This window comes from Callospermophilus lateralis, chromosome 5 (genome assembly GCF_048772815.1).
Source record: "Callospermophilus lateralis isolate mCalLat2 chromosome 5, mCalLat2.hap1, whole genome shotgun sequence".
Lineage (NCBI taxonomy): Eukaryota > Metazoa > Chordata > Mammalia > Rodentia > Sciuridae > Callospermophilus > Callospermophilus lateralis.
Window position 1 is genome coordinate 164,819,493 of NC_135309.1, and position 16,572 is coordinate 164,836,064.

Sequence of the window (16,572 nt, forward strand, 5' to 3'; positions counted from 1 at the left end):
GCAGGGCAGTCCCGCCGCAGACACAATGAGTCTGGGGCACGGGGCGGTCCCGGTCACATCCCTCTCGGGAGTATCTTAACAGGGCACGGGGGCGGGGCAAGCTCCAGAGGACCCCGTCCCCAAGGCTAACCCAGGATCCCTTGCTCGGGCAGGCTGGGAGGGCCCGGAGCCAGGCCAGGGGCCTGACCAGGTCCGAAGCGGGAGGGGTCGCTCTCGCCAGCGTGGGTCTCGGCCTAGAGGCGAGCGTGGCCTGCGGCGCGGGCGGGGGAACCGCCCGTGGGGGTGGGCGGCGGGCGCGGGCCGCGGGATCGCGGGCCGGCTGTGGAGCAGCCCGGCAGCCGGCAAACTTTTCCGCGGGCCGCGGGGGCGGGCAGGTGAGGTCACGTGCGGCCGGGGCGGGGCGGGCCGGGGAGGGCGGACCCCGCCCCTGCGCCCGAGTCTCGGCGGCAGAGCGGCGGCTGCGCCCGGCCGGAGCGCGCAGGGCAGCGGCGCCATGCCCACCAACTTCACCGTGGTGCCCGTGGAGGCGCGCGCCGACGGCGGCGTGGACGAGGCGGCCGGGCTGGCGGAGGCGCCGGGGGTCCCCGAGGGCGCGGAGCCCGACTGCCCCAGCCCGGGTGAGCGCGACCGCACCTGCCGCCGGACAAAGACGGAGGCCGGGCCTCCCGCCGGTCTGCCGCGCTCAGCGGCCTGGGGCGGGCGGTGGCTGGCGGGGCGGCCCAGCAGGAGGGGTGACCGGGCCGCGCAGCCCCCGAGGCGGGGCGCAGGCTGCCGCCCTGGCCGCCACTCTCCCTGGGCTCCTTTCCCGGTGTCCCCTGCTTGCAGATCCCCTCGCCCCAAGCCCGGCGGCCGGCGCAGGGCCTGCCAGGGCCGGGACCCAGGCTCCCCAGCGTGGCTGGCCCGTGGGCACCCGGGCCGGGGGCACCGGAAGCCACTTTTCTCTCTCAACTCTGGCTGGGACAGGGGAGGGGGGGCAGAGCTGTTGGAGGTAGCCATGGAAGCGCGGGTGTGTGTGTGTGTGTGTGTGTGCCGGCCCCTGGCGGCACCTGGTGGGTGGGAAGGGGGTGCGGACCCCTGGGCGGTGGCATGCCAGAGTGCTTCTTACCCGTTGTCTTGCCTTCCCTCACTCCTGGCCAGGCCAGGGCCGCAGATAAGTCCGGGCTGGGATCCCAGCTCTGTCTCTGCCCGACCTTGGACAAGCCAGATCTCCCCTGGGGTCACCTGAGGAAGGACAGTAGTCCTTGGGGGACTGAGGAGGGGGCCGCTGGCGCCAGTGTCCCCCTTCTGCGCTTTGTTCTGGAATCCCAGCTCTCTGGCACTTTCACTTTCAGTGGGTGGGGATGGCCTGGAAGTCCCTCCATCCCAGCTCCCTCCATCCCAGCTCCAAGTGTGGCTTCCCTGCTGCAGATGGTAGGCCACCTTGGGCTAGCTACTTCATCTGTGGGTCTCAGCTCCTCTCTGGAAATTGGGGCCCCAGGGCCTTCCTTCTGGGGCTGTTTAGAAGTGAGAGGACCCAGTGCAGTGTGTGGACATCGTGCTGGGGACTCAGCTCCCTGCTCCAGAGGTGGCAGAGGAAGAGTGCAGGCCCGCTAAGGGACAGGTCCTGCAGCTGCTTGGCCTCAGAAGCTTTGTTGCCCCTGCCTGGGTGCTTCCTGTGGACACACCTCAGGAGCCTGCAGACGTGGGATAGGGGTACACGCTGTGAAGCGGCCCAGCACACATGGTCAGTCCTGCCACCTCCCTTGGTGCCCTCTCCCTGGGATTGGCTGTCCAGGCTCTTCTGCACAGACAGTGGTTGATGCTTCTTGCTGGAGTCGGTCAGGACTGTTGCCTGGCTGAGGTGTAAAACTAGGTGAGCGTCAAGGCAGAACCTGGGAGTCCGCTCTTTCCTGGATATGCTCTGTCCAGGCTAAGCTCACTCTGGCATGTCTCTGGGGCTGCACTCTGGGTTCCCAGAAGGAGCCTCAGTGACCCTCCCTGGGTATCCAGGAGCCTAGGGAAGGCCACCTTCACTTCTCTCCAGAACTTGAGTGTGTTTGTTTCAGTCGGAGGTCATTTCCCATTGCTCATGTTCTTGTCCCTTCTCCTCACAGCTGCCATCTGCCTGCTCTCAGTTCCCGCTGAGGGCTTGAGGACGCTCACCGTGGGTGCTGGCGGGAAGTGTGGACCTCCTGTGTGCTTGTTAACGCCCCTTTTATGGTCTGAGCTGGACTTGTGAAATTTGGCAGAGCTCCTGTAGGACTTGCATCTGGGGCTTGGGGCGCTTTGCGTTTCCATGGAGAGGTTTATGGAACTCCGCTGCCTGTGCCCCTGGGAGTGGCTGTGCTGTGGTCTTTGAATCTGCTTGGTTGTGTCCTGATTTCTAATAGGGCTGCCAGCTCAGAGTTGGTGCTCAGGTGTGCCCCATGGCCAGCAGGGGAAGGGACCACACACTTTTCTTTTTGGTGGGCAAGTCCTGCAGAAGCTGGGACCAGCCAGGCCTTCCAGAGGCCTGTGGTATGGGGTCCTTGCAGGACAGGGTCACGCCCCCTGAGGCTGGGAGTCATCCATGTTCACCGCAGGCCTTTCCCTCCTCTGGGCAGCCTCCTGGGGTGGTGGTGGGGAAGGTGGACCTTGGAGGCACCATGCTGTGGGGGATTGGGACTCAGGGTCCTGTGTGAGCTGACTCAAGCAAGCCAGGGCCTCTTGCACTGTGACGTGCAGGGCTGGAGGAACAGGACAGCCCTGCGGGGCTTCCGGCAGCTGCTGTTCCTTAGGACATGATGGCCAGGGCAATTTCTCAGAGCTAGCCGTGGTGGAAGCGTTACTCTTGGCTCCCCGCTGCTTAGACCCAGGTGGGGCCTGCCACTGGCACCTAAGAGCCAAGAAAGTGGTGTCCCCTTTGCCTGAGTGGTATCTGTTGGTAATGGAACCTCCAGGCTCCCCCAGAGGAACCTGCTCCTCAAAACATTGATTTGGAGGGGGAGGGGCAGACAAGGGACGTCCACCCCCATGCTTTACTTCCCACATCCTTAGCTTCTGCCCACCCCTCTGTGCTCTGGAATGGCCTGGGGTCCCTTGCTCCCGGGTCACACCCTGCAGTAAGTCCTTCTGGCCTCCCCACGCCCACCAGCACTTCTGCAGGACAGAATGTTCCTGAGTTTCATTTTGGTGTGAGATCTCTCTTGAAAGTGAGAAGGCACAGTCTCTTAGCTTCTGTGGGAGTGTTGCAGAGTGTGGGAGGGCGAGGACAGTGCTGGGGCGGGCGCTTCCTCTCTGACCTCTGAGAAGGGCCAGGGCCTGCTGCCTGCACAGACTGGCCGTCCCCAGGCATGTGCCACCGCTGAGGTCTCAGGATTCTGTGCGGGATTGTGGGGAGACTGCCCGGGAAGGTGCCAGGCCCTGGCAAGGTGTCCCCAGGCCCCCCCTCAGGAAGGAGCCTCCATGCTGGCCCTTGGCAAGGCTTCGCTACGTGGTCGCTCTGTCTCCAGCCTGGCCTCCCAGCTCCAGTTCCTCTTCCTGGATCCCTTTTCTGCGTGGATCCCGTTTTCATGGTTTTGTGCTCCATTATTGAATTCACGTGGGTCACCTCGGGGCTCTTGCCTCCCTCTGTAAGTGAGCCCTGCCCCTGACACAGTCCTCGGTCACCTTTGTCCTGTTGGGGGCAGGCTGGCAGCAGATGATGCCCTGTGCTGCCCTGGAGGGGTGCTGCCAGCCGTGATGAGAGGCTGCGCCTGTCTGGCCAGCTAGGGAAGTGGGGATCAGGGGACCCAGCACAGGGGTCCAGGTCCTGTCCTGCTGAGCAGGGTCAGGAAGTGGCAGCTCTGATCTCAGGAGGGCTGCGTCACAGTGAGATCAGAGGTGGTCTGAGCAGGGACAGGCGGGCATGGACCCCAAACCACCCTGTGGTGAACCCTTGGAGCTGAGGTTGAGGGTGGCATCTGGGGAGACAGTCTGTGAATATGGGGCCAGACAGGTGGTCCAACGTGCCATCACCAAGTTGCTGCCACAGCCAAAGGAGGGACTGGGATGTAGCTCAGTGGCAAACACTTGCCCAACAGCCAAGGCTGGGTTCCAGCACCAAACCAAACCAAGGGAACAAAGGAGGCACCTGAAGCAGGTAGCCCTGGAGGCGCTCCCTGTGTTCCTGGCTGTCTGTCTGTCTGTCTCCAGGCACCAGGCCGTGCCCTTAGGAGGCGGTGGCACTGCGACTCGAGGCGTGGCAGGGGCATGCATGTGTGTGCGTGTGTGCACACCAAGGAGAGAGAGGGGCGTGCATGTGTGTGCGTGTGTGCACACCAAGGAGAGAGAGGGGCGTGCATGTGTTGGATGCTGTCCCCTGCCTTTCCCTGTGGCCAGGTTGTCTGTCCAGTAAGCAGCCTGGTGCGGGGCAGGGGTGGGGGTGACACCTCTGCCACAGGTCTGAACTTGTGCCTGGCCATGGTCCGATCACTAGTGGAAGGAGCCTCCTGGACTGGGATCCATGGTGTCCTCTTTGGAACTCTCCCCAGGCCTCCTGGTCTCTGTGCAGGAACCGACCTCTGAGCTCCATGGCCGGGAGAGTTTGCTGCCCAAGGGAGGGGTTTCAGGTGCCTGCAGAGAGGGAAGGGCCTCCAAGGGTCCTGCACGGATACCTACGCCCCTTCGGGTGGGGCAGGCTCAGGGCTGGCTGGCCACTTGTCACTGGCCATTGTTGGTTCTAGGAAGATCCTTCTCCAAAGCCATGTCCCTCATGGGTCTGAAGTGCAATTGTGAACAGTCTCCCTGCCGTCGCTAGGGGACAGCAAGAACCTCACGCGGCCTGTGGTGTCCTGAGTGAGTCCTGAGGGGCAAGGAGGCGAGTGCGGAATGCTGGGACAGTGGGCCAGGTGCTAGCAGAGAGCGGGTGGGGGTGGCGAGGTGCCATGTAGAGCCCCAGCAGGGATCCCTTAGTGACAAGGATGAGCAGCTGGCCTCCCAGAAGTGCAGACTCCAGCCCCAGATGAGTGTGAAGTCCCTGGCCTGGGGTGTGTCAGGCCCACAGCCCTGGCGCTGAGGTGCCCAGGGAGAGAAGGTCGGAGCCCGCCAGGAGGAGCCTCTGCACATGTGACCCCACGGGGGTCCCAGGGTGCCCCTGTAGAGCAGGGCCCCCACCTGAGAGGAGCCCCGCCTGGAGGAGGCGCTCTGATCTGCGGGAGGCCTTGCCGTGGCTGTGAGCAGCTGCTGGGCCAGGCAGACCTGCGGGTGGCTGCTGTCCCCAGCCCCTTAGGTGTGCACTGAGGACTCCATGGCTGGGCAGCCAGCTGCATGTGTGCACACTTAGCATGCACACACATGTGTGAACACCCACGTCCCCTGAGCCTCAAGGGACCCTGGGAGGCCACTGGGGATCATGTGGCTGCCCATCACTCTGTGGGTGGTACTGCTGGGTTTCATAAGTGGAGGGTCCTGGTTTTCTTCAGGTAGCTGACCCCAGATGTCCCCTCCTGTGGTCGGCAGCAGCGTTTGAAGAAGGGGTTGCCCAGAGAAAGGGTGAGGTTGTGTCCAGGGCTCTGGGCAACAGCTGTCATGGGAGGTTCTTGCTGTGGCCAGTGAATGTCACAGACCTTGGCAGGGGGCCTGGGCGTGTGAACCCTGTCCACAGCGCTCAGGGAGGTAGAGAGGAGTGAAGATGCTCTCATCAGGACCTCTGCCCACTGGACACAGGGCAGCCTGCTGGACCTGTCCTGGGGACTCACAGGCAGGCCTGGGCCCTGTATTGAGGGCTGGTGACCTTGGGCCAGATGGCTTTCCTGGGGCTTCTGTCCTGGGGTGCTGTGGATGGAAGGATTCTCCTGTCTGCAGCACAGCTGGGTGTCGGTTGGGTGGTGGTGGGTCTGGTGACCTCCCAACAGCAGGGAGTGGTCCAGCTGGTGTGCCATCCGGGGTCCTGTGTCGCTGGCAGGCAGGCCTGCTGAAGTGTGAGGCCAAGCTGCCTGCGGCCTAAGCCCTGAGAGCAAAGTTTGAAGTTCAGGTTAAGTATTAACCGCTCTCCTGGGGCAGCTGGGCAGCTGGGCAGCTGGGTGGGGTGGTCCTTCTGCAGTGCAGCTGCTCTGGGGCAGGAGCCCTTGGTGGCTGGGGTCTCAGGAAGGAGACCCTCCTCTGGGGTGAGGGAGCTCTGTAGCCAACAGCCTAGTGGGCCTGGAGTGGGCAGGGTTGGGGTTCCTGGGCGTGGTGAGCTCAGCCTCCAGGAGTGACCACAAAGAGTCGGAGATCGCAGAGGGGTCTGACTGCAGATCAGCCGGCTGTCCACCTGTGTGGGTCCACAGCTGGGGTCTTTGTCTCTCCGGCCAGGAGTGCCGAGCCAGGTCCAGGGGTCCTGGTCACAGTCCCACGTCAGGAGGGACCCAAAGGGCTGTGCTGCTGGGTGGGCGCTCTCCAGTGGTCCCTGGCACACCCGGGTTCTGCTTTCTCTCTCCTGGGTGGAGTCTTCGGAGGATGATGGCGCAGGGCTGTGGGTCTGGACCAGTGTGTCATGGTGCCAGCAGGGAGGGCCGTTCACTGCCTCTGCCTTGGAGAATCCCGTTAGGGCCACGTCCACTCACATGGCCCTCTGGGGAGGGTCTGAAGGGTCAGCTGCTCCATCCTGTTTACAGGTGGCCAGAATAACTGGCCCGAGGCCGGGTCTTTGGTGTCACATGCATGCTGGCCTGTTGCTTGGTCAGTGCTCCTGTGTCCTGGGGCTGTCTTCATGCTGGGGATGCTGGAGGGGTTGGGGCCACTGTCCCTGGGTTTGTCCCCACCTGAGCTTCTGTCAGGGGATGTCTACCTCAGGCTGCTGCGTCCTTGAGGACCTCAGAGTGGCCCTGAATGTCTGCCTTGGTTTCCCTCAACGGGAGTGGCCCATCTTGAAGGTGGCTGTAACCTCCCGTGCCTTGGCTCTGGCTGCAGGTCCTGGCGCCGGCGGGTCGGCAGGCTCTCAGGGAGGGGGGCAGCGCAGTCGCGGGGAGGATCGAGTGTGGTCGGGAGCAGAGCTGGGCCGCGCCAGGCCTCTCTTGGGTTTCCTTCATAAGTGGAGGGTCCTGACCGCAGCCAGACGGCCTGTAACGGGAGCTGGCCCCAGGAGGGCTCTGCTGGTGCCTGCGGGCTGGGGGAGGCGCAGGTGTGACCTTGCCCCCATTGTATCCCAGGGCCCTTTCCTTTCTGCACCTCCATGGCTCTGACGCAGCCCCGTCTCTGGGGAAGAGAGGCTGGATCAGGACCAGCCCCAGCCGCGTGACGAGGGGTGTCGGGGCTGAAGTCACCAGAGGCTGCATTCCCCTCAGAGGGTCATGTCCTCTAGATGGAAAGTCCCAGAATCATGCGGCTGTGCACTCACAGGGCTTGGCCCATCCTGGGCCTGCCTCTTGGTGGCACAGTCTGCGGCTTCCTGCAGGTGTGTGTGCCACAGGGGGCACATGAGCCACGGGCCTGTGTGGGTGTGTGTGGATGAGTGTGTAGGGTGTGTGCACAGGGACTGCCGTATGTGTTAGTGTGGGTGAGTGGGAACTCTCATGTCTGACACTGTGTGAGCACACCCACTTGCTGGGCTCTGTGGTCCTCTACTTCGGTATGCAGAGCGGGCACTTGGCATTGTGCAGCCAGCTGAGCATCCTTAGGCTTCCCTGCCCACCTGGGCCACAGCCTTGCCCCTGTGCCTGGCTGGCCGGTGTCTGCTGGCCTGCACTGTCTCTGTGGAGGGTGGGGGCCAGCCTGCTGCTTGGGCAGACCCTGCGGGGCTGGACTCAGATTGGGGTATTGCGGCCTTGGTGTTAGGGCACCCCAGCCACCATCTCTGCTTGAGAGCCCCTCAGTCCTGGCTGACTGCCTGGGTACCATTCAGGGCAGCACCTACTGGGTGTGAAGGGTGCGGTTTGCAGGAAGGCTGCGGCTGCAGGGAGCATGTAGGTGCGAAGGTGACCGTCTGATTTGCGAACTGCAGGGCTGACATGGTGTGTGTGCCCCCGGGGGCCAGGGCCTCCGGCACCTGTCTGAGCCTGGGTGATCGGGAGGGTCAAGGGGGGCAGTGGAGAGGGGTGTTCCGAGGGTAACCCTTCACTCTCTGCAGGCTCGAGGTCGGGAGCTGGGCGGACCCTTCCCGGTGCCCTCACTAGAGGAAGGAATGCTGGCCGGGAATGCCCGAGATGCAGACTGGCCCTCTGGGCTGGTGGGCTGTGGGTGGTTCTTGTTTCTCAGTGCTTCCTGTTTGTTCTTCAGAATGTGTGGCCGTTTCAGCCAGAGTCTTGCCGTCAGAATCCCCACACTCTGGGCTGGAGCTGCTCAGCTCTTCTGGCTGAAGGCAGAACTCTCTGCTGCGCCCTGGTGCTTCACTGGCCGGGATTGGCCAGGTTGCTGGGTTTTAGGGTGCAGAAAGTACCAGGCCTGGGGGACAAAGGAGAGGTCGTCATTGCCCCGTTTCCTGGAGTCTGCAGACGCTGTCCCAGCACTTACACTTCTGAGAGCACTGTCACCAGGAAGTGGCTTCCGGAGGTGCTGGGGTGGGGTGGGGTGGGGTGGGGTGGGACTTCTGTGTCTGGCGTTAGGGGGCTGAGTGCAGCGACTGAGGTTGCCAGGTGGAGCTCATCTGCTGTGGGTGCCCTGTGGTGTGGTCCTGCTGGTCACTGCTCCCCCAGGCCTGCAGCCTCTGTGTCCAGATAGGCCGCTGTGTGACCTCGCCAGGCCTCCAATGCTGCCCAGCCAGGCAGACTTCCTGCCTGCACTTGGTGGCAGGAAGGGGCGGGGGGCCGCTGGGCATCCTTAGCCAGCCCGCCCACTGACCACAGGGAGTGTTTCTGCCTGTGTCTTGGAGAGCTCTCTGCCCCTCCCTTCAGTCATCCTGAGAGACCAGCGCTAAAGCCTGGACCCAGCGGAGGAGCGAGGGTGGGAGGAGCGTCCGTGTCCAGCCAGAGGAGGCCTGGACAGGCTGTAGCTGGTCACCCAAGAAGGGGTCTCCCTGCTGACTGGGGGTCCTTCCCTGGCCTGCATGGCTGGGAATTGAGGGCCTGAGCAGGTGTCCCAGAGCAGACCCCCCGGGGCTGCTTAGGGCTTGGCAGGACTGTGAGTCTGGGGTCTGCCCGCCGGGTGTGCCTGTCAACCACGGAGGTCTGCTCACACCCAGTGTGTCTAGAAGAGTGGCCGCCCCTCCCCGGCCAGGGGGCCTGCCGCCTCTGTCTAAAGAGAGCCCCCTCAGGGCCTGAGGTCTCCCTCTGGAGGGGCCACGCCTACTGCGCACACCCCAGCGGCCGCTGTGGCCGCGTGGGGAGCCAGACCGGGGGAGCCAGACCAGGGCCGCCCTGGCAGGCAGCTTTCTGGTGGTGAGGGTGTCTCTGCCAGTGGGTTTCCACAGGAGGCCATGGGCACGCCTCAAACGGCGACGTTGTGGATGGGCCTGCCACCCTGGAGGGTGTGGGCGTCAGCCTGGGCTGAGGGGCAGGTGGGTGCAGGAGGGCCGTCCGCTTTCCAGTATGGATGGTTCTCTTGATGCAGTGGAGGGGCCGAGGGCGAGGTGAGGCTCCAGCCCCCGACACCCAGCAGCCTCAAGGCAGAAGGACCAGCCCCTGCGCGTTCCCACAGCAGCATTAGGTCTGTCTGTGCTGCTCCATGGCCTCTGCTGGACCTGCTGACCAGAGGCAGTGTGCCCTGGGGTACTTCGGGGTCTCCCAGGACATCTAGGCATCAGACTCCCCTGGCCGGTGGCCGTGGTGAGGGCTCTGTGGGTGACCTGGAGAGGCCTGTTGAAGGGGTCGTCTGATTCTCTGCAGCCAAGCGTGACTTGGAGGAAGAGCACACACATGTCCCTGGCATCGGGTGGGCCCACGCTGTCCCTGCACCTTGTACTACTGACCCTACCCACCTGCAGAGAGGCCGGCTGGGTATCCCCACATGGAGTGGCCCTGCTCTCATGCCCCTGTGGTCACCCACCCAGCCCTTGACTTTATTTGAGCAAGCGGCACGGGTCTGTGAGTGATATGGTCAGCGTCGTAGCTGGTTCCCACTGTTGGGGGCTGGGTGGAAGGGGGTGGGGGCCGACTCCAGCTGCCAAGGACTCAGGCTGGGCCTTGGGGTGGCCAAGGGAATTTGGGGCCACTTTCTGCAGGAGCTGTTAAGAGCACTCAGTATGCATTTTAAGGACTTTAAAGAGGCAAGCTGCCCAGTAATCCCAGTGACTGGAGGCTGAGGCAGAAGGATCTCAAGTTTGAGGCCCTAAGAGACTTAGACCCTGGCTCAAAATAAAACAGAAAGGGCTGGGGATGTGGCTCGGTGGTGCGCACCGGGTTCGCTCCCTGGTGTACACACACAAGGACTGATTGCAGGAAGTGGCTGCGCAGGCCGACAGGCAGATGGTGAGGAGTGAGGGGGCAGAGGTGCCGTGTGGAAGCTGACCCCGGCTGCCTCCCTGAGCGCCTCCAGCCAGGCCGCAGGGGCCACCCGAGGCTCACGGCTGCTCCTCAGGATCTGCCCGGTGCTGGCTCTGCAGGTGCCGGCCCTGGGGCAGTGACAAGCCGGGGCAGCTTGGCAGATGGACGCACCTCGGTGAAATGGCCCCACACTGGCCCCCGAAGGGAAGTCCCCTGGTTGGTACCTTTGGTTGCAGCCTGGTGGCCCTGGGGACTCTGGCCGGACCCATCCTGTCCAGGTGGCCTCCCCATCCTGCACGTTCCGGCTCTCCTTTGTTCACCCTGTTTTAAAACCCTGCTTGTCACGTTTCTCAGTGACGGAGCAGCTGGCACAGTCACAGTGCGAGGCAGGAGGGACAGGGTGACCCACCGTGCACCCCGTCCTGGCGCACAGCCTGGGAACCCAGCACCCTGCACCTGCATCTGGTGGGGTCACGTGGCTGCGACTTTCTCTTGGTGCCTCTCAGGTGGGGTCCCTGAGAATGGTGGGTGGGTGGCTGGTCATTGCCTCTGACGGGAACTTGGGGTTGCCAAGAGCTGCCTGTGTGGGAGGATTGTGCCGGGGGTCGTCATCTGGGTAGGACGTGGGGATGAGTTTGGGGCTGTTGGGCTCAGTCCTGCGACTTCTCGGCAGCACCGTGCTTGAGCTCTCGACCCCCCCATGGCTACCAGCCTGTCCTCACAGAGTGACCTGGCCAGGAGGGCTGGTCCTCAAGCCTGCCTGGAGACAGCCAGCGTCCAGGCGCTGCTTCCCTGGCTGGCAGTGGGGTCAGGTGAAGTGCTTGGTCGAGGACACTCCATCCGGTCACCCACTGTCTCTTGGCATGCCATCCCTCTGCGTCATTCAGTGGGCAGAGGCCACCCTGGCAGAGTGCCCTGTCCTGGGGCCCACCCCAGAGCACACGGTAGGTCCCCAGCCCCCCTCCTGGCAGCTGTGCATCAGCTCTCCTTTGTTCAGGCTGGTCCTCTGGTCCCTCCGTTTGTCGAAGACGTGCTGACCAATGGGGACGGGGACACTGAGGCCACTGCAGGTGAGCAGATTCACCCCTAGCCCAGCGGCCCTTCATGCTGCCTGGCAGTGTGGCGCCCAGTGATGCGGATTAGGCAGGTGAGTCCCCAGGTGCCCCAGGCCGACGTATCTGGTTTTTTTTCCCTTGACTCTGGCAGAGTGGGGCGGCTGTGTTCCTCCTCGGCTTTGGGTCCACCTGCTGTCCGGGTCTCCCAGATGCCTCTGGAGTGGGTGTTTCCTTTCTGCCTAGGACCCGAGCTTGTGGTGACTGAGTGGATACTTTTTTTTTAAAAAAGGAAGGGGATTGGTTTTGCTTTTTCCCTTTTGGGTGCTGAGGCCCGAGCCCAGGGCCTTGCACCTGCAAGTCAAGTGCTCTCCTGCTAACCCACACCCAGCCCCCTTAGCTGCTTTTGAGGCAGGTCTTGCAGAGTTGCCAGGGCTGGCTGGGACTGGCCGTCCTCTCACGGCCTCTGATAGCTGGAGGACAGGTGGCCCCGTGCCCGGCTCGAATGCCTTCTTTTCAGGCCGAATGCTGTGGGTCGTGGCTCAGGACTTGGGCAAGAGAGTGCTCAGCGTTGGTGCAAACGCAGTGTGTTCAGGGTAGCCCCAAATTGGAGGGATTTACCCAATTCCGATGTTTGTGTCGTTGTTCTGAGGCTCTGTTCCCGTCTTCTGCACTGTGCTGTTTCAAGAGAGCCTCCTGCCCGCCATGAAGCGCCCTGTGGGCTGGCCCTGGCCTGGACTTGTAAGGTCAGCCTTCATGGTCATCCTCTAAAGTAGATAAATGACCAGGCGCTCACCCAGCTTGATCACGCTCCTGTGCTTCAGCCTCGTGCTGTGCACTTTTGAAGTAAGGTGTCGGGCGGGGGCTGTGTCTGAGCCCTGCAGGAGGCTGTGTGCCCAGCATGCTGTGTGGTACTGCCCAGGAGCCCCGGCCCCAGGAAGGGTGGTGTCCTTGGATTACACGCCCGCAGCAGTGTGTGCCCGAGTGGCTCGTGGTTCAGGTCAGCAGTGACTCACAAGTCTCAGTGGCATGCTGAGAACCCAGCCACAGGCGAGCTGTTTTGCCCTTCAGAGAGGCCAGTGGTGGCCCTGACCCAGAGCTGGGATGGAGGACAGAGGACAGAGCAGGAACAGACTACAGACCACCTACCCTTCCACATCCTTCCTGGAGGCAGGAACCTGAGCCCAGCCAGCTGGTGACTTGGTCCAAGGGTGTGAGCTGGGTTTGGCTCCAACAGTGAGAACCTGAGGCCCTGTGTCCATCCCTTCATGGGGGCAGTGGGCCCCGGGGCCAGGGCTGTCTTAAGACAGAGCATCTGGCTGAGAGCTCAGCGCTCGCCCCACGAGTCCTCCCAGGTGTTCTGTGGTCCAGCGGGTTGCTGCCTGCAGGTCCCTGAACTGCTCACTGAGCCCCACGGCCGACAGCAGGCATCTCCTTTAGGCCTGGTTCTGAGAAGAGTTGCAGGAGCACAGAGTTCCATCTCCCAGTGCCCGGGTTCCCGTTGACGCTGTCCTGTGTTGGCTCTCGGTCCCCCTGCCCCTCTTTCCTCCTGTCCCCGCCACACCCACGCTTCTCCCTGACCTGGGGAGAGTGCAGCAGAGAGCAGGCTCCTTGGACGGAAGGTGTATTCCTGGGTCAGCACGTTTTCTCTGACTATGTCTGGAGCAGGCTGGGGAGGTAGCTTGGTGGCAGAGCGCTTGCCCAGCACGCACCAAGCCCAGGTGCAGTCCCCAGAAACAAGCAGGACCAAAGAGAATCTCCAGAGTGTCGGCGCCTGACCCAGGGATGGCCACAGCGGAGGTCTCCCCGCTGCCTGGTAAGGCCGCCCACTGCGGCACTCTGCCTGTCTTTCCAGCTCTGTGCCTGGCTGGCTTGGGTCTTGCTGACGTCCCTTGGTTTGGATTTGCTTGTTTCTTGCTTGTGGTCAGAATCAGGTGTCGTCCCTGGCCAGAACCCCCGAGGATGCCTCCTCTTCCCTGGGTGGCAGAGCAGGAGCCTCTGGGGCCCAACCGAATCTGATGGGGATGTCAGTTGTGTCACCTACCCGTCAGGAGGTACAGTGGACTGTCCATGCCCAGCCTCTCATTGTCCTTGGGGCCTTGGAGGGTTCTGGCTCAACCCGTGGTGGTTGCTGGTGGGTTCTGCTTCTGCCACTCGGTGCTGGAATGGCTGGTGTTCTGCAGGAGGAGCCCCACCTTGCAGATCCCTCAGGTGAGGAGGACCCCGCCCTGTGCCCTCGTATGCCCCTTGGGAACTCCCTGTCAGTGCACCTCTTAACTCGGATGGGTGGAGGTGGGAGACCATCGTGGCTGCACCAGTCTCTGGACTGCCCCTGCCACGCTCCACACACATCCTCAGGCTTGGTGCGCGTGTCCTGCACAGTGCTGGAATCGCCTCCTCCAGGGCTCTCTGCACAGGGGCTACCTGCACAGGGGCTCCGGGAGCTGAGCCCAGGTAGCTCCTGCACGCCTGGCTCCAGCGATGGGTTAGGCAGCTGTACACACACGTGTGTGGTCACATGCACTGTGCACACGTGTAGAGGTGGAAAACCTCTGTCGCTCTGACATGTGCCGTGGCGTCATGGCCAGCTCACTCTAGTCTGCGCTCCCTGGACAGTGGAAGCTGGCCCAGTTACCCACAGTGCCCTGGGAACTAGCCCAGACCTACTCCGCCCTTGCCAACCACGAGGTCATCGTGGTGTGGCTCACCCACTGCTCTGTGCACAAGGAACTGGGGACTGTAAGGTCACATCTGGACCACCAGCCGGGGTTTGTCTGTGTTCGGGGTGCAGCACCCCTCACCCCTGCTTGGGTCCTGACCTCTTGGGGTCCCCTCTTCATGTTGGTTTTAACTTCACTTGAGCACATGAGACATGAATGCCGTTTCAAAGACGCTTCTCCCTGGATGACGGCCGGGGTGGCGCAGCTTGAAAGGCCTGGTTCTGCTGCTCGTGCAGAATAGAGCTGGCCTGGTGGAGGGGAGCCAGGCCGAGTGAGGAGGCTCGCTCCCCAAAGGCAGGCAGCCTCGTCCCTGCAGCTGGTCCTGGGGACCTTCGGGGGTGTCAGGTGGAGGGGCACACCTGCAGCAAGGGTGCTGCCACCCAGGCTCTGCATGTCCGGCATCTTTCTCCCAGAGTGCCTTTGTTTTAGAGCACGCGTGTGTGCGTGTGTGTGTGTGTGTGTGTGTGTGTGTGTGTTTCCCAGACATGGTCACCGTCCTCTGTGGATGTCCTGGCCCCACATGTGGGTCATGCATGTGGCAGCTGCAGCTGGGAGCTGCCCAAGAGGGCATCTCTACTGGTGCTGTGGGCTTCTGTGGGGGTGGATCACACGTGGGGTCAGGTGGCCTGACAGGAAGGCCAGTGTCCCTCCAGAGTGTGTCTACCCTGCCCTGCTCTCCTCGCTCCTGAGTCCCCCTGGCCCCGGCTCCACCAGCCTGGCTCCCCTTGGGCCTGGCCCTGCTACCATGTATCCGACTGAAGCACGCCCACCTTATGCATCTTGTTCCTGGTCTGTGGCTGCGTAGACAAGGCCTGGCTTGGTGTCCACTCTGTGGCAGTCCCTGTGGAGAAGCACATTCGGGGGAAGCATGCTGCAGAGCCCTGGACATGCTCACAGGCATGCATGGAAGTGCATGCATGCATTTGTGTGTGTGCATGTATGTGCACGTGTGTGCGCGTGTGCATGTGTATATGTGCATGTATGTGTGCATGTGTGTGCACGTGTGGGTCTGCAGACCTGTTCTCTCACTTTCCACTCACTCTGGCACAGGACCAGCCCCGTTCTCAGTTCTCGTCTGTGGCGTGAGGCACAGCCCACCTCCCTGGAGGTCCTGGGGCTGGAGCTGTGCCTGAGGTCCCCGTTGGGCCAGTCCAGGAAGGACGGGCAGAGTGTGCAGGTCCTGGGGTGACCTGGGGCTGGGCTCAGTGGGAAGGTGCCTCCACAGGTCCCGCAGGGTCCTCACAGGGCACCTGGTTAGATCACAGGCAGCCCTGCATGGCTATGGCCCCCACCCAGCCGGCAGCTCTTGGCAGAGGACCTACCCTCCTGTTCTCATCTGCCATCCTGAGGGCCGTGGGGCAGGGATGAGGGGAGCCTGGGGTGCCCAGGGCAGCGGGTGCCCGGTGATTCCCGGTGGGGCCTCTGGTCAGTGCATGCTGGCCCTGCCAAGGTTTTCCCTGCTCTGCCTGTGTTTGGGACATATGACCAGGTGCCACATTTCTGGGCCTCGGAGTGGCTTGGTGTCAAATTCAGGACTGGATGCTTTGTGTTCTTTGGAGGCCTGGCCCCTGCGGGCCTTGATCATTCACATCTGGGGCTTGGGGCCTCAGTCCGGCCTCTCCTGAGCCCCAAAGGCCAAGGTGGGCCTGGACACATCAGGGTGGGCCAGGTCCGCAGGGTCAGGTCCGTGGGGTCCCTGGTGACAAGCTGTGCTCTGAACAGACAGAATCAGTGTAAGGCCAGTATAATCTGCCAGGATCTAGGGGATCTGAAACTCAAAGCTGCTGTCAAAACAAGAAGACAAACTGACGGGTGTGCCCTGCGGCTGTAGCGCAGGAGTCACTGACGGTCGGCCACCTGCAGGTGGGATTCTGGTTTTTAAAATGTCTGTCCCCAGTGTGTCAGAAAAGCACAGAGGCACCTCACGACTCAGGTCCAGCTGAGGGCTGTGTGGGGGCCCAACAAGCAGATACCCTTGCAGGGGTTGCTGCCTCGTCCAGCCTGGCCTCAGCTCGCTCTGCAGGAACCGGTGGCCTGTGAGCACCGGGCAAAGTGCTGACCCCGCCCTGCAGTTGTGGTTCACCTCTGGGTGCCCCCTGGACCCTTTGTCTTTGTTTTGTGAGGCCAGAGTCTGTTCCTAGGGCCCCCAGGGGGCGCCACCTCTGGTCTGTCAGCTTCGAGATGTGCTTCCTCTGTGCACCGCTAGACCGCGCTGCCCGGGAGCTCTAGTGCTCATCTTGCAGCGGGACACCCCTCGTGACCTTGTGTGCCCAACCGCATGCCCCTGTCCCTAAACAGAGGGGGCGAAAGAGGCCTCCTGCAGTGCCCAGGGCCTTCCAGTGGGTCACGGCAGCCACTGGAGTTGGGTCCCCAATGTGTGGCCCCTTTCTTCCAGGACTGTGACGTGACCAAGTCCCCGGAGGTCGGGCTGATATCAGGACCTGCTGCCTGACCTTCCCTGGGGGG

The 16,572-nt window shown here is 62.9% G+C and overlaps 1 protein-coding gene across 3 annotated transcripts in view; it reads left to right on the plus strand.

Annotated features, from left to right (window-relative positions):
* The first annotated feature begins 444 nt into the window (after window positions 1–444).
* The window catches only part of Slc12a7 (solute carrier family 12 member 7), a 46,701-nt gene continuing 30,573 nt past the window's right edge, over window positions 445–16,572 (plus strand). For 2 of the 3 annotated variants that reach the window (XM_077109493.1, XM_077109494.1), the window contains exon 1: window positions 445–617. In XM_077109493.1, coding sequence (XP_076965608.1) covers window positions 494–617 — 124 coding nt within the window. In that variant the 5' untranslated portion in view covers window positions 445–493. Of the gene's footprint in view, window positions 618–13,150; window positions 13,203–16,572 lie in introns of those variants that run through there. The other variant, XM_077109495.1, reaches the window with a different exon arrangement.